Source organism: Eleutherodactylus coqui, chromosome 13 (assembly GCF_035609145.1).
Source record: "Eleutherodactylus coqui strain aEleCoq1 chromosome 13, aEleCoq1.hap1, whole genome shotgun sequence".
Classification (NCBI taxonomy): domain Eukaryota; kingdom Metazoa; phylum Chordata; class Amphibia; order Anura; family Eleutherodactylidae; genus Eleutherodactylus; species Eleutherodactylus coqui.
In genome coordinates this window covers 8,971,331-8,994,303 of record NC_089849.1, presented here as the reverse complement: position 1 = coordinate 8,994,303, position 22,973 = coordinate 8,971,331, and the positions used below count along the sequence as shown (strand labels likewise).

Here is a 22,973-nt window from a genome sequence, read left to right as displayed (position 1 = left end):
CCTTTTCCATGTCGGTGTTCCCAAGTGGTTTCCCATTTAGTGTGTAATGGTGATGTAGTGGACCGAAGTCTATATTTCTGGCCCCTCCATAATTGTCATACATGTTATGTCTACAATGTAGATGCACTGTGCAAAGTGTCTTGTCTGCTGTTATGTGTATTGCACAGCTGCAGCATGTGAGAGGTTAATGTCTGAAAGTGGCTGGGATATGTCTGGGAAAGTATCAATATCTGTCTGGTCACGTGATGTCTGCACCCTAGAAATGTGAGTGATTGGGGTGTGGTAGAGGGTCTTTCATCATCTTCTACGGTTGAGTGTGGAGTGGAGTACCGGCCACATGGGGGTACCTTCAACCCTCATATGGTGAAGTGATGGAAGAAGGGGAGAGGTATCCTGAAGTCTTCCATGCCAGGAACCACCTCTGAAGAACAAGTGAAGTGAGGAGTTCACCGTGCAGAGCTCCCTGCAAATACTGAGTGTCTGTGGAGTGATCCTACCCCCATCCTCCTCTGGAGTGTTCCTTCCAGGAGCGGTACCTTACAGGTAACGTCGCCTGTAGACCCGGTGTCATCCGGTGTCTCCTCCCTGACCTCACATTCTCTGTCTTTCCTGCACTGGCGTGTGTAGCGTTGTACATGACAAGCTTCCAGTAAAGTTCCCCGGTCATTGCCCGTTCCCAGTGACTGAGTTATCAAGATTCAACTGTGTGTGTGGACTCTTCATTTATCTGCCGGGTACAAGCTATGGTGAGCAGGAACGGTGGCGTCACACGTGACAAATCTAAAGTCTACCACACTTATACGGGTAATGGCTAGTTTGTATCATCTGAAAATATTGATATGCTACTGCGCAATCTTTCTACCAGGTCATTAAGAAATATACAGTAAACCCTTGAGTAGCATTGCTCTTAAGTAAAGCTGTTTTCAACTAAAGTCGATGTGTCAGGGCAGCGGCGGTCCCTCAAATAAAGTTGCATTCCTCAAATAAGGGCGCCGACCGCTCCATGCCCCCAGGCACCGCTCAGTGAGCTGGTACTCAGCTGATGCCGGTCACTTCCTACTCCTCCCCTCTCCACAGTGCACAGTGGCGGCTGAACGTTGCTGTGTCTGCCTGCCTCCTGACACAGTACAGCAGCTGAATCCCCAAAGTGCCGGCTGAACGCTGCCTGCCTCCTGAATCCCCACTGTACTGCAAAATGTAAGTACTGTACAGATGAGTACAGTACAGTAAAGAAACGTTTGCAAATAAATACTGCAGTCCTATGTCAAACCACAGATAACACAGTGATACGTACTACTCATAATGTTCCTGCAGTCCTATGTCAAAGCACAGATAGCACAATGATACGTACTGCTATGATGTCCCTGCAGTCCTATGTCAAACCACAGATAACACAATGATATGTACTGCTATAATGATGTCCCTGCAGTCCTATGTCAAACCACAGATAACACAATGATACGTACTGCTATAATGATGTCCCTGCAGTCCTATGTCAAAGCACTGTATGCTAAATGTCCAAAAACCTGTTAAATGTTAATTTATTCTTTACAGTTGTGTTTTATATTCATTCAGTATTGTTATTGTTTTTAGTATTAAAGACCAGAGTTATTCTCTATTAAATGGGGTTTGGTGTGTTTTTTGGAACATCTAGAACCAATTAATTGGATTTACATTAATTCCTATGGAAATAATGTCCTCAACTAACATTGATTTCCACTAAAGTCCATTGCTTCCGGACGGATTAATGACGTTAGTTGAGGTTCTACTGTATTAAGAAGAATAGAGACCAATACTGCCCCCTGTGGTACCCTACTAGTAACTGTGATCCAATCAGAGTATATACCATTTATAACCATCTCTGCTTTCTATCACTGACCACTTACTTACCCTCTTACACACATTCTCGCTCAGATCAAGCATCTCATGTTATAGACCAACCTTTTATGCGGCACAGTATCAAATGCTTTGGAAAAGTCCAGATACAGAAGATCCAGTGACTCCCCGGTCCGGTCTACAACTTACCTCCTTGTAGAAGCAATCTCTCATAAGCCCATGCTGATATGGAGTTATTCAGCTATTTTCCTTAAGGGTCCTCCAGGATGGCATCTCTAAAAGCCTATTTACATGAAAAGACAATCTTTCAAATGATTGAAAGATTGACAGTTTTAGCAATCATTTTGCAAGAAGTGTTAATGGACACTAATGTTCATGAACACTTTATCAGCTTCCTTTGCATGTAAAAGGGCCTCCTGGAGCTGTTTGCAGAGCACACCATGTGGTCTGAGCTCTGCACACATCTCCATTGTTCTCGCACGGACTGTCGGCAGAATAAAATTTAATTTCTGACTCACGCTGAGAACACAGCGTGCGGTCCCCGTTATCTCTTTCCAGCTGAATAATGGATTTTAAGCTCACCTTAAAATCATCGTTCAGCCAAAGAGTGAATGATGGCAGCATTTACACGCAATGATTATCGCTTATATGCCATCGTTTGAACGAATTTTGAGCAATAAACTTTGCATGTAAATGGGCCTATAGAAACCCTTCAAACATTTTACACACAATAGAAGTAAGACTTACCGGCCTGTAGTTTCCAGGTTTGCTCTTTGACCCCTTTCTGAATATCGGCACCACACAGGCTATGTACCAACCCTGTGGAACAGAACCCATCACTAGAGAGTTCTTAAATATAAGAAACAAGAGTCTGTCTATCATGTTACTTAATTCCCTTAGAACCCGGGGGTGTATGGCATCAGGACTGGAGATTTGTCTATTTAAATCTTACCTTTAGGAGATCAGCAGGTTTCGGCTTCCCAGTTCATATCGGGATAGTTAATGCCCCCCATAATAATTACCTTTTTTGTGATTTGCTGCTTCAATAATAGATTTTCAGTATCTTCTGCTATATTTGGTGTCTATAGGAAACCCCTCTGAGGATTGTGTTGTTTTTACCTCCATGTATTTTCACCCACAGAGACTCCACAGGTTCGTCTCCCTCACATTTTCCTGGAATGTGGGCCTCAAAGAGGATTGTACATAAAGACAAACCCCTTTCGGTTTTTACAATCCTTTCTGAACAGACTACGGGTCTTTACATATAACTCGTCCCTGCTGCACTCGCTCTGCACAGGAGCGAGCATCGCTCACAGTATGGCCAGCAGGTAGGCAGGGCGGCTGGAGGAGAGTTCCCTCCCCGCCCTTCTCCATTCACTGTAAGCAGCGGCCGTTCAGTACTGAACAGCTGCTGTTTACACCAAACAATGAGTCGTTTGGATTTTAAGCTGCTTAATAGTGAATGACTGGACGATTCTCATCCAATTTCTGCCATCACAGGGGACAGCGATTGTCTCGTGTAAAAGGGCCTTAACCCTGTAAATTCACCACCCAGTCACAGCTTTCTTCCAACCAGGTCTCTGTTATTCCCACTGTCAGTTTTCCTCAGACATTACTTTTAGTTTGACTACTTCATTGATCAGACTTCTTGCATTAGTCACCATACAGTTTAGAAGGTTTTGGTTATTTATATTAAATATATCTCTAGTAGCCCCTCCCACTGCTCCACCCTCATTCCCATTACATAGTCCCAGGTCACTGTCTTCCCCTCTTTCTCTGGTTGCCTCCAGTTCCTTCAACCTTCTAGCCATCTTCTCCCTCGGCACAGCTGCACCCTCCCCATTGAGATGCCGACCGTCCCTACGGTAGAACCTGTAGCCAACAGCAAAGTTAGCTCAGTGCTCAAGGAACCAAAACCCCTCCTCCTTACACCAACTCTGGGGCCACTTGTTCACCTCCCTAATCTCCTGCTGCCTTTCTGGTGTGGTACAAGTAATATTTCAGAAAATTCTGAACCTGCCCCAATCTTACATCCTAGTTCCCTGAAATCATTTTTAAAGGCCCTCTCCTCTACCTCTAACTTTGTCGGCATCGGTGCCAATGTGTACTATTACCACTGGATCCTTACCAGCCCCTCCCAGTAATCGTGGATCAGATTGACAGATGTGTGGAACTTAAGCACCAGGAAGGCAACACACTGTTCGACGATTGTGGTCTTTGTGCAGATTGCCCTGTCTGCCCCCATAATGGAGTCCCCCACCACTAGGGCCTGTCTAGCCTGCCAGATACTTCCCCCATTCCCTTCTCACTGGAGCAGACATGCCCTGGTAGTCAGAGGGCATATAGTGCTGCAGCAGTGCTAAACCTGTAATGGCATCCCCCTCATCTGCCAACTTTGCAGACTTGAGTTGTGCCAGTTTAGGACTAGCCTCCCTGGCTCTCTTCACTCTATCCCTCCTCCTGTCACCCAGCTGGCTGCCTGCTTATCCTGCTCTCCCAAACTACCCTCCACCCCCACATCCACCCCAGTGAGTGCCCGCTCTGTGAGCAGCAAACTCCTTCCCTTGATGCCAATGGCCCTCGGCGTTGCAAGCTGCTCATTTAGATCCAGGCTCACATCTTACAGCAGTATGCAGCCTCGGACGGCTGTACAAGGATGGCATACATGGCACAAGATGCACACTGGATGGCATTGACAGTCATTGAGCTCATTCTGAATGGGGGTCATACAGATAGATTAAAGTAGTATATGGGAAAATGACTACAGTTAAGCAGTAAATGTACAAGAGCCTCTTACAAAGTCCCTGAATCCCAAGTCACAGAATCAATAGGAGAGCGCCCAGGCTGAAGATATCCGTCCTCTAAATATGATATATGTAATAAATATTACACCCTCAGGGTTATCCACTGGGCATTGGAGAGCTGCAGGAACCCAAACGAAAAGCCACTGGACACTAAATAGTCCAAGAGTAGGTGAGGGTAACAAAACATACATTGGGCCTGCGCTGCACCACGCCTGAGGGCGAGATGCTGGATGCCAAGAAAGGATTTTGCTTACTTGAGGGATCCCCCTTCTAGGAGACCTCATAGATGTAAAAGGCCTGTAGCTAGAGATCTAGAGAATCTTCTATCCGCTTGGATCCTCCCAAAGATTTCTCCAGGCTTACCAAATCTTGTACAAACTAGACATATACTGTTGTAAAGTGCAGGTGAAAGTGGACGGGCTATCTGCAACGCGTTTCGGCCTAAGAGGCCTTTTTGAAAAAACGAAACACAACCTGCACTTTACAACAGTATATGTCTAGTTTGTACAAGATTTGGCAAGCCTGGAGAAATCTTTGGGAGGATCCAATCGGATAGAAGATTCTCTAGATCTCTATCTACAGGCCTTTTACATCTATGAGGTCTCCTGGAAGGGGGATCCCTCCTCAAGTAAGCAGAATCCTTTCTTGGCATCCAGCATCTCGCCCTCAGGCGTGGTGCAGGGCAGGCCCAATGTATGTTTTCTAAGTTACCCTCATCTACTCTTGTGGGACTAACCGTGAAGTCACACAATCACTTATGTTTGCTTTATACAGCCCTTCTCTATAATGCTCCTGCTCGTTTGGAAAGGACACACAAAGCGCCACAGATTCAGTCACAACCTCTTCTGCCCTATTAAGTTGATAGACCACAAACTAAGTGCTACCTCTTCTGCCCCCTTTCTACTGGTTTAAGGGAGGGGGGGGGGGGGGGGGGGGGGACAAAAAAAACAAAAAAACACCCCTGTCTACTCAGCTGTCGCGCTCCCTCCAGCCGCTGCAGATTGCTTTTCTTGTCTTTTGGGTCAGTGCAGGTTCGTGGCATGTCCTGAAAATACCTTACCAGCATTGGCCAACCACTGGCCTCCAACTTCAAGACCCAGGATTGGATAGTACTGGTCATGTACCATGGCATATAGATGTACCACTAACCCAGAAAACCAGTGGAGCATAAGAGAGCAGACCTTTATAGAACAATTCTTTTTTTCACCCCACACAATTGGCCACCACAGTTGCTCACCGGTTCTGCCTTATGGATGAGAAGATGCAGGTGGGTAAAGAGGGGGCCCTCAGCTTGCCATTGAGCAGGCAGCCGGAGGCCCCCCTGAATGATGGATATCACAGACCAGTGCGCCATTGATATTCCGCCCCTGGTGCTCGGCTACATGGTACCTTTGCCCACGCAGTCAGTCAGCATAACCCCTCAACACTGTAAAGTAGTGGAGGGTAATGTGGTCGCAAGTTACTGCGGCCTCAACCCAACGATCAAGAAATCCAAACTCTACTTATCCTGTTATCTGGTCACTGCATTGACTTTCAGCTGTTGCAGTAAAACCTTTGTAGTTGACAAGGTTACTACATTCCCTTTCAGGCTAGCGCTACAAAGTATCACTTTTTTACTAATTAAAACCAGATAATATAAAGATGCCAACAATTGTAGACCAAGGGCCATAGACATAAGATCTAGTAGTGCACCCATTGCAGCCTAAGAATGGAGACCGCCCAGATCTTTTCAGGGGAGGAGGTGAGCTGTAACATCACCTACTGTGAATAGTGGATCGTCCATCCACCCATCCACCTCCTCAGTGTAATCCTGCCTGTGATGATGATAGCTGAAAAGTTCTCAGCTGTCCACCAGAGTTATCAGAAGGGTTAGACTATTTGGATTAGTGGGAAATGCAGGATTTTAAAGGATATAGATTGTGACCAAAGATTTATTAAACGTTGTTTTTATGCAAGAAGTTGTTTCCTGAGGACTTTCCTTTAAAAGTGGAAGAGAATGGATTGAGAGAAATATGTATTAATTTAAAATGAATGGGGTTGTCCAGTTGTAAACTATCAATTGCCTATTTGCAGGGTAGGTCATCAATAGTAGATCGCCAGAGACACCCTTCCACCCCACCCATACCAATGAGCCACTTTCTGGCCTGAGGCACAGAGCTGCTTTTTGCAGGTAACAGGCAGCACTGGTTCTCTGTGTTCATTTGAATGGCGACTTTGCCGGCAGTACCAAGTCTGGCCACCTCTGTGAGAATGGAGCTGTTCACTTCCTGCAGAAATCAGCTTGATGCACAACCACACAGGTGTGGTAAATAGCTAATAGGTGGGGTTCCCAGGAGACAGACCCCACCCAATCTATTGATGACCTGTCCTGAAGTTAGGCCAGTGAGAGTTTACAAATGGACAATCCCTTTAAGTTCATTGCCTATATATATGGTAAATAGAACAAAGATCCCATGATTTTATTATAGGCTTATAATAAACAGTTTATTTTAAAGGTTTACAAATATGTAAAAGCTGTTGAACACAAAAATGCAACATGGCACTCACACCTTAGAAGGAAGAAAAAAAAGAAGTCACTTCCCCTCCCACGCAGGTTCACACGTATTGCTTCTGCAAGGCACCTTTAGCGCCATCTGTTAAATATCCCAAATTAGATCTGTATACAAAGACTATCAACCGTCCCGTAACCTCAGTTGTATAAAAAAGTTTCACCGTTATGTACAAAGCCCCTTAAATTACATATAAATAAATATGTACAAACACCTCCGGACCTCAGAGCCGCCCGAGAGCGGCACAAGCTTCACAGAACTCAAGGTTTGACTTAAAAGAAGCAAAATAGATCAACGACTCCTAAAGAATTATACTAAAAAGGGTAAAGAAATGCTGCCATTCTGTGAAGGCGGAGTCCCACTTAACCCTTTGCAATCCAATTTTGGATTCAGGGTTTTCCTAGGGGGTTTTCTCTTTCTGCCATTATACAATGGTGCCATCTGCTGGCTAGAGCCAGTACTGTAGTATAGGACATGCTGGAGAGGCCCCCCCCCAGCAACAGAGCGGCCAGTAATATACAGTAAGAATACCCTGCTGGACGTCTTCTAACATCGGAGCTGTACAGCCTTCAATCAGAAATGTCTTTAGACGTCAGACAGTGGATTGGAAAGGGTTAATAGGTTTACGAAGAGTCTAGTGATTGGACACAAAGTCATGTCTTATAAGAGGGGCGAGAGAAGGACAAAGGCCGATTGGATTTTATAAAATTTCTCTTTACTACAGCAGGTAGAAAAGTGCCGGAGTGACTGGCAAGACGGTTCAATGAGCGCAGGATCTTCAATGTCTGTACCTAGTTGTAAGAGGATCTGCAACTCATTGTTTAGGAACCCTATAGAGAATGCACAAGGAAACCAAAAATACCTTAAAAAATGCAGAACGCGGCTAAAGAGACAAATTATTGCAGGTTTGAAATCAGAGAATTTTACGAAAATTTTAAAAAATTCACACATTTAAAATACGAGGAGCGGAATTAAAATGAAATGTGCTACAAGTGGCGGCAGTCACACAGAGTACATGCATACGGGCCAAATCTCAAGTCCAGGGTCTGTTTACTAAAGTCTACAACCTCTGGTGAACAGTTTTATTTCATATTAGGGAGAAAGGGGGTAAAAAATATAATCCGTTCAAGATCCGAATGGTCCAAGAGTGAAATGTGTGAGGGAAGCGAAGAGGCTGAAGCCAAGTGCAAAAGGACTTTCTGGAAGAAAACTCACGCTTGTATTCAAAGTTCCCGCTCGGTCAAGACATTGGGCAGTGGCGATAAGAAGTTGCACTGTCCCATAATATTCCATAGAGTCTCGGGGCCACCAGCCCGATCGTGGATCCAGAGGGGAGCGGTAGGTCCCAGCCTCATATGTGCCTTTAGTCGAACACTGAACGTTGTCCATACTACATCGCCATCATTTCCGGTGTTTGTCCATCTTGTCCAAGCCCTTGTTGCCTTCTCCTGGGCTCTGGTCTCCTGCATTCATGTACATTTTGTCTGCAATCTTTAACGCCTCATTTAAGTAGTTTTGTACAGAGGTCATAGCAGCACAAATGGCGGCACTCCCAAAACCGTGAGTGATGAGGCTGAAGTGAGCCAAACAACTTTGGATTCCAGGTTCCAAGATGGGATTTGGTCTTGCGTTGCCTAAAGGTGTCCTGTCCTGCGTGAGGAGGTCTGTGAACTCTTTACAGATTTGCCTAGGAAGAGGGAAAACTCATGTTAAGAAAGTTCTGTAAAGTTGGAAATTGATTAATGCGTCTTTAAGGAATGGAGGACATTTGTTTCCCATCTGCTTTGCCTCAAGACAAATTTTGAACAAACTTAAAATTTGGCAAATCCAATTCCATGCCAAAAATGAGCAAAAGCCATTAAAAAGGTTTCCCTTAAGTTTTTTTTTTCCTTCTCCTACACAACATGGAATTTTAGTGCAGTGAATTCAGAGCTCCTGGGGAGACGCCTCCTCAGGCCGGATGTACATGTAGTAACAAGACTACAGACTTGTACAGATGGGGCAGAAATAGGCAAATCGGCTCGTCATCGGGAAAACTCTACAAGATATTGAATACCCAGTTATTACAAAATAGGTTTATAGTGGAGATTGTACATTTTTCATTTTTGCCCTTTACTTGCATTTGGAAATATTATCTGAGAAGCCAAAGGACTATAAAACGTAAGTTGAAGCCCCCTGAAAGAACTCCATGCAGAAGACAAACTATTGGGTTGTCTCTTCCTAAAAAACTACTACCGTGTTTCCCCGAAAATAAGAGTGTCTTATATTAATTTTTGTTCAAAAAGGTTTAACTTTTTTACATGAATAGCTGCCTGGACACTATTTAAATTGACTTTTTTAATTAACTGTTAGCAGGGCTTAATTTTGGAGTAGGGCTTATATTTCAAGCATCCTCAAAAAGCCTGAAAAATCATTTTGCATCCTCAAAAATTCTGGAAAATCATGCTATGTCTTATTTTCAGGGAATGTCTTATTTTCAGGGAAACAGGGTAAGAGGCAGTTCACAGGGTGGGGCACGGTCAGCCATGGCTCTTTGGCATCTCCTACATGCTGTAAGCTTTAAACATTTGCAATAAAGCAAAGTTTTGTACATAAACAAATTGTTACAAAAGCGAGGGCTTCCCGTTACTCCTCTTTCTATGAGAAGCCACTTAGGTTTTTTTTTTATAAAGAGAACACCCCTAAAATACCCTAAACCCAGGAGGAGGGAGAAGCAAAATTTATGTGAGAAGTTCATTAAGTCTTGACCAGAAAGGACAGAAAGGAGACCCTGGAATTCTATGATTTGGCCAATTCCTAGAGCCTTTTGGAGTACACTTCATGCCCTTGTGAAGTTCCCAAATTAACTAAAGTGGGAAACTTTGAAGATCCTTAAAATTCATGAGCTCCCCCCATATGGAGAACCCAAGGATCTTTCAACAGGGAATCATGCAATTTCTAACTTTAGACATTCCTGCTTGTCCCAAGTTTTTTTTCCCCCTTCCTCTGACTCAAGTCTGATCACAAGTGATCCAACTCAGCCAGCCAGGGGTGTTTGTATCTGCAGGTGTAAATAGAAGGCTGCCTGAGCAAGCTCTCATTTACCCCAATTCACAAGCTTTGACCCATTGACATGGAGCGATCCTACAGCCTTGCAGATACAAATAAGCTCCCCACAGACACCCAGTGGTCTTTGTTTGTGAACCCCGGCAGGACAGGCAAAGATTCAACAAGGGAAATTCGGTTTGGAATGGCTCGATTGTGACCATGCATTAGTCACGAAATAACTAGGCTGCAGAGGTGAACGAGGGGCAGTGAAGACTTCTTGGTAGGTCAAGACTAAATAGTATTAGGCAACCCTGCTTTTTGATTGGAAAGGTTCCAAGCGCAGCATTAAGTTGCAAACTAACAAAGCTGGAGAATCGTAACTCCACCCGCGTCACACGGACTCCTAGCGGCTACTTACTTTGCTGCAAGCAGCATGTTCTTGCGATTTGCCATCTCGTTGCGTTCCATGTGTGGCCGGCTCAGGTATTCTGCCACTGCCTTGGAGGGGAATTCGGTTTCACACACATAGCCAAAGTCACGAGCGAGGTGTACGGCTTCACCTGCAAGGAGAGGAAACTGGTCAGGGCTGAGGGCCACAGGGTTCCTTGTTTGACTACAAAACTCCAAGAAACAAGTTTAAAGCAAGAAAACCTGGATAATGTCAGTTACAAGTCAGCATCTCAAACGGCGGTCAAAGCGAACCCACAACCAGACTAACCCTTTAAAAAAATGGCCACAGGAGGTTCTCTGACTCCAAGACAAGGGTAAGAGGTTTGGTGCCACACCAGACAGTCCCAACCAAGAACAGGTAGCACCACTGAGCCCCTCCCACAGTCAAACAGAAAAAAAAAAAAATTGCAAAACTTATCAAGTTCACCCAATTTTACCCATTGTGCAAGAATTTTAGTCAACTAACATGGAGTCACAAGTTCATCTTTGCTTTAGCTAGATTAGACACATTTCAACCAATGAGGTCTTTTAACCCTTGCCGTGAACCCTACTATGACACCAACCTTCTACAAGTGAAGTCAGCAGGGTCACGTTGGCCGCTTTCCTCCTTCCAGCTGGCAAGTTCAGGCCAATTTTTTCAAGTTTCTCTCGCAACGACCTTCCTCCATTTTTAGATTTGGCTCTGATGAAAGACATAGGACAGGCATTTAACATTTCAACGTAGCCATGAAGGTGTTTAACCAACAAGCCAGCTTTGATGAGGGCGTCACTCGAGAGAAGGAGAACAAGACTTACAAGAAAGAGCCACCGTGACGGGGCAGGATTCCCTCACAGCGAATCTAAAAACTTATCACACAATGGATCAGAGCGGATTAAGTTTCAGAAGACGAGGCTCCCTGGAGAGGTCTGTGGGAACTTGTATGGGAATTCCCTTCCGTATAGACACTAGAACTTAATAGTCACAGCGCCCCCCCCCCACCCCCACCCCCAATAAATTAACTAAATTCCACCTTTTTACAAATATTCACTTAAGTTGTGCAACATCAGCCCATAACAGATGTTTTTGCACTTTTCAGTCTCTAACCCCTCGCGCTCGTTAGCATGCGCTATTTATAGATGGAAGGTAGCCATATGTTAATGTTACGCTCCGAACCCCAGCCTCCCCGTCACGTATACATTACTACAACAATATGGCGTCACCGACGGAGTCCAGATCACACGCATCAGTGAAGGAAATACAAACATTCCTTATAAATTAACATTCAGAAGGCCAATTAGAGACATGCAGATTTTCGAATCCAATACATTAATAATGTAGATCGGCAGCAGTCAGGGGGGGGGGGGGGGGGGGGGGGGTCACCCCTTTAAGGTGTTGTACCTGCATGTTTGTTCTAGAACAACGATAGCATGAAATCTGAAATGTCGTTTTATATAAAAGTATTTTTTCTTATTTCCTAATTAACTTTCACTATTATAAAGACCTGGCAATGCTGCCCCCAGTGGCCACAACAGAAAGTGCATGATCAAAAAACCAAGAGAAAACTAAAGATTGAAGAAAAAAAAAAAATTTATAAAAAACACTTGAAATCTAGAAATTGACTTCGAGAAGCTCTACTGGTTACACGCGCCCCCCCCCCCCCCCCCAAAAAAAAAAAAAGCACAGCAGAGGCTTTTCTTAACCAAAAAGGCAGAACAGTCGCTTTATAAAAAAAGAAAAAAAATCCAAGAACCAAAACAGGTTTATTACATTTGAATACAATTATTCAAATTAGCTGAACAGTCAGGAGTGGGTTGAAAAATGTGGTCTAACGATTTTTCTCATCTCCTACGTTGGATTCCATAAGGCTCCCTTTTAGGAGGGCTTTATGACAAAGCGCCCCATTGTTCTGAAGGAGCCACAACTGAAAACTACGGAAAGAAAAAGTTTTGTAGCGCTCCAACTGTTGAGGATTCTAGACACCCGTGTCCCATCATTAAATAAAAAAGGAGTTGGGAGAGTCAATGGCCAGGAGAGATTATACCCATTAACTATTTAGAGACCACGGAAGCATCCACCATCTGCTGCGAGACTACAAAGCCCAACAGGCCTTACCACAGTTACGAGCTTCATACAGCAGTTGTAACCTGGATTGGTAGACAGACGATTTGAGAGGTCATGATGATTCCAACTGGCCATGGAGAGGGAGACTTGCACTACATACAATATTCTGAGCTGGGGACTCTTAAAGGCCATTCGCTCAAAATAGAGAAAGAAATGTGGTTCTTTTTCCTCTAGATACCCCCCAGGTGCACCGTTATACATGTATTGCCCTATAAGATACTTTGGAGGTCATGAAATACCTCTATAAACCCATTTGTGGGAGCTTCTCCCTCAATACCAGTGTAAGCCAACTTTTGTCATCAAGTCATGTCCACTGCCAGTTGGCAAACAGACTCTTAATACCTCCAAACTCCCTACAGCAGTTTGCTCAAGCCAAAGTGCCATCGATTCCAGTGGCACCTTTGTGCCTAGGGGTTAATCACCCAACTACTATACACAAAGACCAAGACGTTTCCAGATTTCCATCTGCCATAACTCCCACCCCGCTGGTACATGCACATTATTTTGGTAGATGTGTTGAAGCCTCTAGAACTACTCTAGGATGTAGCAGCCATTAAAGCATTTACCTTCTAAGTACTCCTCCAAGTAAGGATGCGTTTAGGCATTCAGGGGGCGACAGCCGCCGCTGGACTTCTGCTACAGTAACTTTGTACTTTGAGGTGGAACTCAAAAGAGATAGTCTTCCCGGAACAGAGCAGAAGACCTCATTTGGATTAATGACGATTCCCATCAGCGAGTCTTTAGGGTAGGGCATGTTCAGAGTGTTTTTGCCTGTGGAGAAGATATTCATACTTAAGGATCATTTGGGGCAAGTTTCTTACAAGGCATTTAACTTCAAGGGTGACAGTTTTAGGTCAACTAGAATTATCTGATCAGTGTTGCTTCCTCCAATATAACCTAATGGTATATTAACTCTAAAAGCCATAAAAAGGTCTTGTTGGACAAGCACTATATTAGCTGGTACCAGACATCTCAATGGAGTTTGTTAGTCCCCCCCCCACCATGTTCATGTAAAATTCTTCATCCTTGTGACCCGATTACGCCATTCCAAAAACATACTAGAAGGTCTACTAGAATGATGAATCCAGCCCGGACAAGTCAAGTTTTTTGCAGCCTTATGCCAGAATGGATCTTCAAAAGAAACCCTATCCTTGCCACAATTAGGATATTATAGGGGGCAACTGACTGACTATGGGATTGGCCCCAGCATGCTTCATAATTAAAGAGGAGGTCTTATTCGAGTCCCACTGAGAACATGGAGGAACCATCAACTATTCTGTAAGAGAAACCAGTCTTTCAACAAGGTATTTGAACAACCTGACAAAGGGCCAAGTGCCCCTTAGAGGCAGCATATAATGTGTATTGACCTATATACAAGGGCGTGGAGGAACACAAGGGCGCACGTTCCAGAGGCTCAGACCATTTACAATTTGTGTGTAATTCAGGTTTTTAAGCGGAGCACAGAGGGTTTTACAGGAGACTTAACAATACAAAAGAGTTAAGTCAACACTGAGCAACTGTACATGACACGCATCTCAAAGGACCGGGATCTCATGGAGGGGGAGGAGGTGGGGTTTTTTTTTTTTGGGGGGGGGGGGGGGGGAATCTTAAGAAAACCTAACTAAGCTATTGAGCTATTGACATTCGTTGTCCTTTCTAATATACATTTTCGATCGCTTCCTTTTAACCCTTCGGAGCGCAAAGTTAGATTTCTAAATACTTTTCTTTCCTGGTTAAAATAAGTGTCTTTGTTTACAATCACGGCAACAAGAGAAAAAAAAAAGCCAGCGATTACACAATCCAGATTCCAGCTCTATGCCCAACCTGAAAGAAAGCGAAGCAATCGACTCCCTCCGAAAAAAAAAGCAAGTATGAACAGAGCAGGAGCGCGGTGTAATGCCAACGCTGTCAGCAATCTGCTCCAATGTTTAGGTTCTCTGTGACGGATCAGTCGGCAGAGCGGCTCGAGCATCTCTAATAGAGTCTATGGAATAAGGAGGCACCCGGCAGCTTCTGTGCATCAGAATCGGCTTAGAAAGAAAATTACAATTGTGCCATCGTTTAACGTTCAGCTAAAATGCTGAAAAATTTAATTTTTTTACCCCATACTATATTTTTAATGAAACCACAACAGACCGTTACAAAAATGATGTTTGTGATATCGAAGCCTCATCGCCCCACATAAAAACTCAACAACTAAATATTTTTGACATGACACAATCTTTGTAATCAGGATGGTTTATAAATAAGATGTTCTGTTTTCACTCAATTCGCAAGTCTTCACGCAATTTGGATGAAACTGATTGAGGGAGGAAAAAAAAAAATAGTTTTGTTTCAAAAACAAGTCAAGAAAAAGTTTAAATTCGATTGTTACATTTTCTCTTCAGCCGATCTTTGGAGTTTAGATTTTTTTTAGCCAAGCAAATTCACAAAAATTGGTGGGTTTTTTTTTTTAGGAACAGAAGATACTGAAATCTGTTTGAAATCTAAAAAAAAAAGGAGAATAAGAAAAAGTTGAACGAACCTTTTTTGATGACTGTCTGGTCATGCATGATTAAGCCGTGCTCCTCTAAACTCTGTATGGAGAGAAACACAGAAAAACGTCAGTATAAAGCGTCATTTAAGTTATTTTCTTTAGTTTTTCGATTTTAATTCAAGGGTTAATCACAAAATTATCCCACAGAAGTAAGCAGAAACTTTAAATTAATACATTCATTAGGAACGCGAAATTCGCTTTCACTGCAGGTGAATTACGTTTTTTGAAGGCGCATGGATTCACACATGGCTTATAAAAAGACATTAGTTAGGAAGTAATGAAGGTTCCACTGATGGAAGCTTCCCCCCCACCCTTTTTTTTTTTTTAAAAACCCTCCACAAATTTAAAGTGCCGATTAAATGCCGACCTTATACATAGTTACCCTCAAAAACAACAACATGGGCCCCAAAATACCACCATCTACTGATGTTAGGCTGGCAGCCAGCAGATCTTTGCAAACAGAGCATGGAAAATTATACAATGATGAATCCAGCCCGGACAAGTCAAGTTTTCTGCAGCCTTATGCCAGGATGGATCTTCACAAGAAACCCTATCCTTGCCACAATTAGGATATTATAGGAGACATTACCGCAACGTCATCCATCTGCTGCCCAATGTCTGGTAGACCAAGGTTATCTGCAAGGCTTGAGGAGTCTAGACCATGTCCGTGCTGCAGAAGTATATCAGGTCTTCTTTGGAAGTCTCTTCCCAACCTTCCTGAACTGGGATCCAAAGACGGGATGTGATGAACCAACCCTGGTCTGTTGTGGTGGGAAATTCCACTGTGCTCTTGGCTTTGACGGCTTGGCCATGCCTGCTGTTGACTGGAAGGAGGGTGAGAAGTGTGGATAGAGTTGAGGGAGAAGGGGTCTCCAAGGTGAGAGTAAGGGTCAGACTGGGAATACGGCAGAGGCTGGTATGGAGGTGGAAAATACGGTGGCTGGAAGTCAGAAGACCCTGAATGAGAAAGTGGGGGAGCTGGGCTGTACAAGTGCTGGCTGACTGACGACAGATGGGGTAACCTAGGATTACCATTGCTGCCTCCATCATGTCTGTCCTGCAGAGGAAAAAAAAAGAGGAAAATTAGTGCTACGTCTGTTGAAGCAAAAAATAAATAAAATAAATTTTAAAAAAAGTTCTCAAAAAGTTTAACACAAGTATATTTTTTTAGTTGGAAGCCCTTGAAGTCAGGCAACAAATATTCAATTAGGCTAAATGAGCGTGAACTAGATTTTGACTTTAAAGCCTCACGTGCATCAAAAACATTAACAATGTAGCCGTTTCCCCTCTAATAAAATGTGATGGTTCGCAGTACGAGAAACCAAGAATTCCAGTAGATATGAGACCTTTTAATGGCCATTAAACATATCTACAAGATTACTTGGTTCCTCTTACTGGGATCAGTCAGTCACATTTTGCTCCTTTGGCTAACACAGTACTAAACGCTTTTCATTAAACTAAATCAGAAACGCCGAGGTTCTGGCAGCTGTGAATATTCTACATTTTCTGGTAGCAGCGGCGGACATTACTATAATGCAGCCCTACAAGAAGCGATACTTTCTGGGTCTCTTAAGTCAGAGCTGCAATGTTAATTCATAGGCTGATTCCTGGTTTTAGCAGATTACAACTTCACGCTTATTAAAATAACAGGGTGAACTAATCAGTAGAGAAAGGAGCCCCAACAGGCTTCTCCGTGACCCGTCCTCTCTGCTAAATACCTCCTGTTGATTTCAAAATCACTGAGTCTAATCAACAGGAGCCGAAACAACCGCAGCCAACAGACCGTGACCAACGGGGAAAAATGAATGACCAACCAAGGGGAAAAAGAAAAATGCCGAAGTGTGAGTCAACGCCGATCCATGACCAAACGGTATGTAGGTGTACAACACACTATAGCGTGGTCATTGCGAACAGTGGCACTTCCAACAACACTACTCTATAAACAGGCAATTCATACATTAATCGTTGCTCTAAATTCTCCATAAAAGTGGCACAAATTGAAACTTTCAACCCAAAACCTCTTCCCAGGACTTTCGGTGATAGCATGCCCTTGTCTCTGGTGCCCACTAGTGTCCAACACCAATACTGCACTATACACTTCTAAGAGGACTGAAGCAGCAAAGTCTTCACAGGGATTGAGGATATAATCAGGGCAAGTCACGAAGATATAATACACAATAGAAAAACGTGTAGATGATGCAAGCCAAAAAAAAAGTATATGACGCACCAACAGACGAACTATAAACACACACTTAGTGCCCTTAGCCAAAATTACATACACCCCAAACAATGCGAAGCACACATATGTAGCAGGTTTGTGCTCACCTCACACTCCTCCTCATACTTGACATTATCTGCCAGCTTCCACAGCATGATGGCGCTCACTCAGTATCCACACAGAGCAAATAGTATCCCAGGTTCGGCGCTGTATTCCCAGGTGCCAGCAGTTAGGGAACAGGCATGGAAGCTGCTTCACTACTGACTATTTCCCTCTATCTCCCTGTCCTCCCTTAATGCTCCTATTATGCGAACTCCTCCCTAGGGAGGAGGCTGAACCTTTAATTACAAAAAAGGGATAAGCTGGACCAATCAGAGGCCCAGGCCTCGCCCACATGGCCATTACCGCCTCAGACTCTGCTCAGTGGCTTTATAATCACAATATTGTCAGTGATACTTTATCTGCAGAGGAAATGTTACAATCCAGCAGCCTCAGCCTCAGTGTTTTCCTTCACACTCTCTTATCTAAACATTTACAGGAGGCGATGATTGAGGAGCGCGCAAAAGAGGAGAAAGGCGACTAAAATTAGAGAAAAATACTAATAAAGCAGAACGATAGGAGAGAGATCCCAGAAGGAGAATGCCTTTGCATTTTGCAGCCATCCAATGCCCAATGCTGTGTAGTGTGGATATAAAAAAAAACAAAAAAAAAAAAAACTAACAGACATCCTGCAATAAATATAATATTTTAGTACTTTTATATTATAGGTCACAAGGCACAGAATATACTGGATGCACCCATTAATATTCTGAAGATGATAGAAAAACCATCGTGAAATTTAGTCATTTTATGGACCCGTTTATGATCCAAACACTTCAGGTGGAGCGACAGAAACTTTATTTTTTTTTTTTTAAAGCAGAAAAACAAAAAACAAACAAACATGTTTTGGTATTTGGAGTCTTTTCTGGCAAAAACACAAACAAAAATCAGATGCCTGCTGCTGCTGCTGCTGTGTTTTTAGTCCCTTTTTTCCTATAGAAAAGCTTATTTAAAAAAAAACAAAAAAAACTGCAGAGTGAAAACATCTTGTGATAGGCAAAAAAAATAATAAAATAATTTATATATATAGTTTCATATTTTTCTATTGATCTCCAGCTAAGCGGATGCAGCTTTTTGCCTGCAGACCCAACACTGTTATAATGCAAAACTAAAAAAAAAAAAATTGTGACATTTTTTTCTAGATTTTCTTTCTGACAAAACAAGAAGTATCCGATCGCTCGACGCGAGTCAACAGGGAAGCATTAAACTTGCTGCAGCCTCCCCTCCCCCGTCATACTTTCTTTTTGCAGTCGTAGTACGTTTCAGGTATTTTGCGCTTTTAGGGTTTATTCACACAAACATTTGCCAATTTGGACTGTATAAAGCGGTTACGTTTTGCTACCAATTTTCTTGCGCATTTCCCGTTTTCCATGTGATTGTTTCTGCTTTGGCGCGTATATTTTTCACATATTAAAAGACAAACAAAAAACACACGTTTGTCCTTTTTTGTCCTGTTTCCATGGTTAAAGTTGGATCCCACTCCCATCATGCTAATTAATGCAAACCATTTTATTTCATTTCTTCTCTAACTCAGCCAGAGACTTAATTGGACAATTTTCATTCAAAATTCACACCAAAAATAGGACATACTGCAACTTTACAGACTGTTCAGCCGAGTACAAAGAGCTCAATATAAGCATTGTTCAAACGGATTGGGTCTATTTCCATCCACTTTTGGACAATTTTTACGGTCTGTAAATTAGACAGAAATATTGTTTGTGTGAAATAAAAAATACCTTGAAGCAATGGTGGGGGGGGGGGGGGGCAAACAAAATGTATGTATTATGAAAAAAATGCAATTTTTCTTTTTGGGGGGTGGGCTTGTTAGAGAAAAAAAGAAAACCAGTGAAAAATAATAGTGCATGGAAACAGCTGGCAGCTTGTAGCTGGTGCAGTCCTGCAGGCTGGCAGAGCACCTCTCAGCCTCTTGTGCCTCCTGCAGGTTGTTGGTAGAAGGTTTAGGCGGCACTCCATGCTTGTTGGGGTTGGCACAGATAATAAGCAGGAGAGGGAAATAAAATACTTAAGTGTCCATTTAAATAAACACTTGACAAGTTCTCCTGTATCTCGCCTCAGGGGGAAATGTGATAAGCTCTCATCCTCTGCCAGCCTCTTACATATGGGCAGTGCCAGCCTAGCAGGAGGTGGTGGGCACCACAAGTCTTCGGGAAAATAATGGGGCAAGTATGCCAATTGCTAAATATTTACACAAATGTTACTGTCCCTGTGTGTTACATCATAGCATTAGAAGGGCACATTTATAATCCCACATTCTGATGCCTAGGAGAAGGCAGAATATTGCGCCCATTATCAGACTGATGCCTTGTGTGCTGCGCCTTAAAGCAGACCATGCATCAGAACAAGTGCAAATAGCACATCTATTCCATGCACACACACAAAAAAAAATGTACATTTGCAGCACATGGCATTCATTTAATTAGCAGTTTATTAGGGATGAACAACTATATCCTGTGGCACTTGGAGTTTTCATTTAGGGGATGGTTTTAAAATGTATTTAATTTAAATCTTATTTTAATAAAAGTTTTATAGAATATATTGAAAGATGGCCATATACAATTTTTCGTGAGATTTGCACACAATTTTTTGCAATTTTCATCTGCTTTGCATCAGATTTTTACCCAGGGGAAAAACCAAAAATCACAATGGGCCAAATTATGTAATTGAAGGTTCTGTACACTTTATGGTTACCATGGTTGCATGCAATAAAAACGGATTGAAACCCATTTTTTTAATTGCATACATAGGTTATTCGTTCAAAGACTGCTACAAAATACAACATGCTGCAATTTATTTTTTTCCCAGATTGTTCATCAGATTAAAAAAAAAAAAAAAAACACGCATATAACCCTTTGAAATAATATGTTCTAATTCCATCCAATATTTTTGGTCTGAAAATAGGATGAGAAAGATAGTTTGCCCGACTGTACTCTTTGCCTGATATACGGCAGAAGAGGAATCAGCTATTTCATCTGCAGATCTAGTTAGGAGCACAACTAGCAGTACTGTCCCTTTAAGACAGGATTGTACTATTAAAAAAATATTTGTTACCATGTATCTAGTATTTACAAATACAGGATAATTTGAAGCCGTAGAATATATCGGATTGTATGTATTATGGGGACATTGATGTTAACCCTTTAAGACCCTCTTAGATTGAGCAAGAAGAGAGTCATATTATATGATAGAAGGACAATTTCCTATACAAAACTCTTGTTTCCGAACTTTATTCTTGTCCCCATTATACAATACTGAGGGTTATAGTGTGGAGTAGAACTCCATAAAATAACCTTTGTGTCCCTCCATTAGCGGCCCGCTATTACAGCTTGTAATCAGCAGCTAATCTTCATTAGCATTTTTGGTGGGGCTGAAGATGATGAGGAGGATGGGTAAATTCCCTTGAAAATGCCGTTTCTCATAGAAAATGCCTTTGAAATGCAGCTTTGAGCTGCTGGTAACAGCAAGTGCCGGCGCCATAAATATACGGGAATATCCAGGAGCGGAGAGGAAGAAGGACTACTACCCCCATCCTCCATATAAGGTGGGCAGGGAAGTTCCAGGAGATGTAGTGATACACACATACGCCAACTCTATTACTACTACCCCTATTTACTATTTTTATTTTTAACTCTTGCTATCCTTCTATATTTGTATTATGGCATCTGCAGACCTGAAGTTAGATTTGCATTTTATGCTTTTCCTTTTCTTCGCCCGACTTTCTGATCCACAAAAAAACCCGCAAATTGAGACGTTATAAAGTTATAGGAAAGCGATAAAGCAAAAAGTCACACAATTTGTAAGAAGTTCTAATTCTGATGACTTTAGCCCTCGCCCGCCGGGGTCATTACATCGCAACTTGAGGTTTTTAATAATTAGGCTATTAGCGCATGTTTGGTAGTTTGCGCACATTTTGTTTTTGCGCCCGTTACTAGTAGAATTAGAGCATCGGGCGCTGTCTGCACGTCCCTCCAAGTTATTATATTATTTACAATTATAAAAGTCATTTGTGGGAAGGAGAGTAATCTGAGGATCAGGGAAGGAATAGCAGCTGTGAAGGAAGATTACCGCAAAGGCTTCTCATTGTGGATCTGATGCCTCCTCTATGCAGGCAGGATTAGTCCTACACCGACACTTGCATTGCCAGCAGCCTTCTTGCAAGGTGAGCTTTTTTTTTTTAATTTTGTAACTTTGTATTTTAACTTTTTCTCCCGGGTTTTAGTAATTAATTACGTCTTGGATATTAATATGCGGGACAATAAGGAGAGCAGAATAAAGTGTCTCCAAAAGTGGCAAGTTATAAGAGGGGGGAAAAAAAATAAAAATATTGCAACTGTAAAGATTTAATTGGTAAGCTAAGCTCCTATTAAGGCGACACCTCAACCCTTCTGTCTCCATTCTTTTACCAACACTACAGACCCCCCACTTACTTCATGGGCTCAGAGTTACCCGTGAAAGGGGTCACAGGAATAAAGGGTTAATACTTTGCTAGGTGTTCTCCTAGAATGGATCCTGCAGTCTCCTTCCAGGTAATGAGGCGTCTTCCCCGGAGACGTAAGACTTTTACTGTGCCAAAATTCCCCCAGGAGTTGCAGCTTCTTCAGGGAGGCTCCATATAAAGTGCACCCAGCAGATCAATGCAGAGTCCTAATAAAGTTAGAACAGTCCTCTTACCTGCCACTCTGACCTCCCCAGCAGAGACATCACTTCTGGGATTTGGGGAGATTTAAGCAGTAACAGTTGCAAACCTGAATGCTACCTGCAGTCATCCAGCACCTACAGACTATGTCCCTGCTGCGCATGCGCGCTTACTGCTGCCACCCAGCCAAAAACTCACCTTAGGCATCTTCCAGCCCCCTCACAGTGCACCTCCTCCCCCTGTTCCACAGTCACCTCTCCCCCTCATGTGCAGAGCAGGAATATATAAGTGTGACTTCTAATCACAGGGATTGGGGCATTTACTTGTAATTAGACAAATCTGTGCAGGGGATTATATTCAGGGGATTATATTCAGGGGATGGGGGGGCTTTTTTGGCAAAAACAATATAACTTTAAGAATAAAATATTATTTATGATCATACAAACTTTCCCAGTCGTGGAAGCAGTTATTACTGGTTGTGCAATAATGTAGTGATCAAAAGAATTGGGATTTAGTGAGCTCTTATATGGAAACGTTACCACACTTCAGTGTATCTAAGCTTACCATGTGTGATACTGTCTGCTGAGATGCTGTATTTAATCCTATCATGTGTGATACTGTCTTATGTGCTGTTGTATCTAAGCTTATCATGTGTGATACTGTCTGCTGAGATGCCATATTTAATCCCATCATGTGTGA

At 42.8% G+C, this 22,973-nt stretch overlaps 1 protein-coding gene across 2 annotated transcripts; it reads right to left on the bottom strand.

The window, feature by feature from the left end:
• Nucleotides 1-7,084: 7,084 nt before the first annotated feature.
• On the bottom strand, nucleotides 7,085-22,426 carry TFAP2C (transcription factor AP-2 gamma). Of its 2 annotated transcripts, none has more exons than XM_066587281.1 (7): nucleotides 22,310-22,426; nucleotides 15,893-16,360; nucleotides 15,292-15,343; nucleotides 13,334-13,538; nucleotides 11,230-11,348; nucleotides 10,635-10,776; nucleotides 7,085-8,876 (listed from the first exon to the last, which is right to left on the bottom strand). In XM_066587281.1, the coding sequence occupies exons 1-7, from the start codon at nucleotides 22,337-22,339 to the stop codon at nucleotides 8,591-8,593; spliced, it is 1,302 nt and encodes a 433-aa protein (XP_066443378.1). In that variant the 5' UTR covers nucleotides 22,340-22,426; the 3' UTR covers nucleotides 7,085-8,590. The 2 variants fall into 2 exon arrangements, with proteins under 2 accessions (XP_066443378.1, XP_066443377.1); XM_066587280.1 differs by lacking the exon at nucleotides 22,310-22,426 and adding an exon at nucleotides 17,629-17,809.
• Between the last annotated feature and the right edge of the window lie 547 nt (nucleotides 22,427-22,973).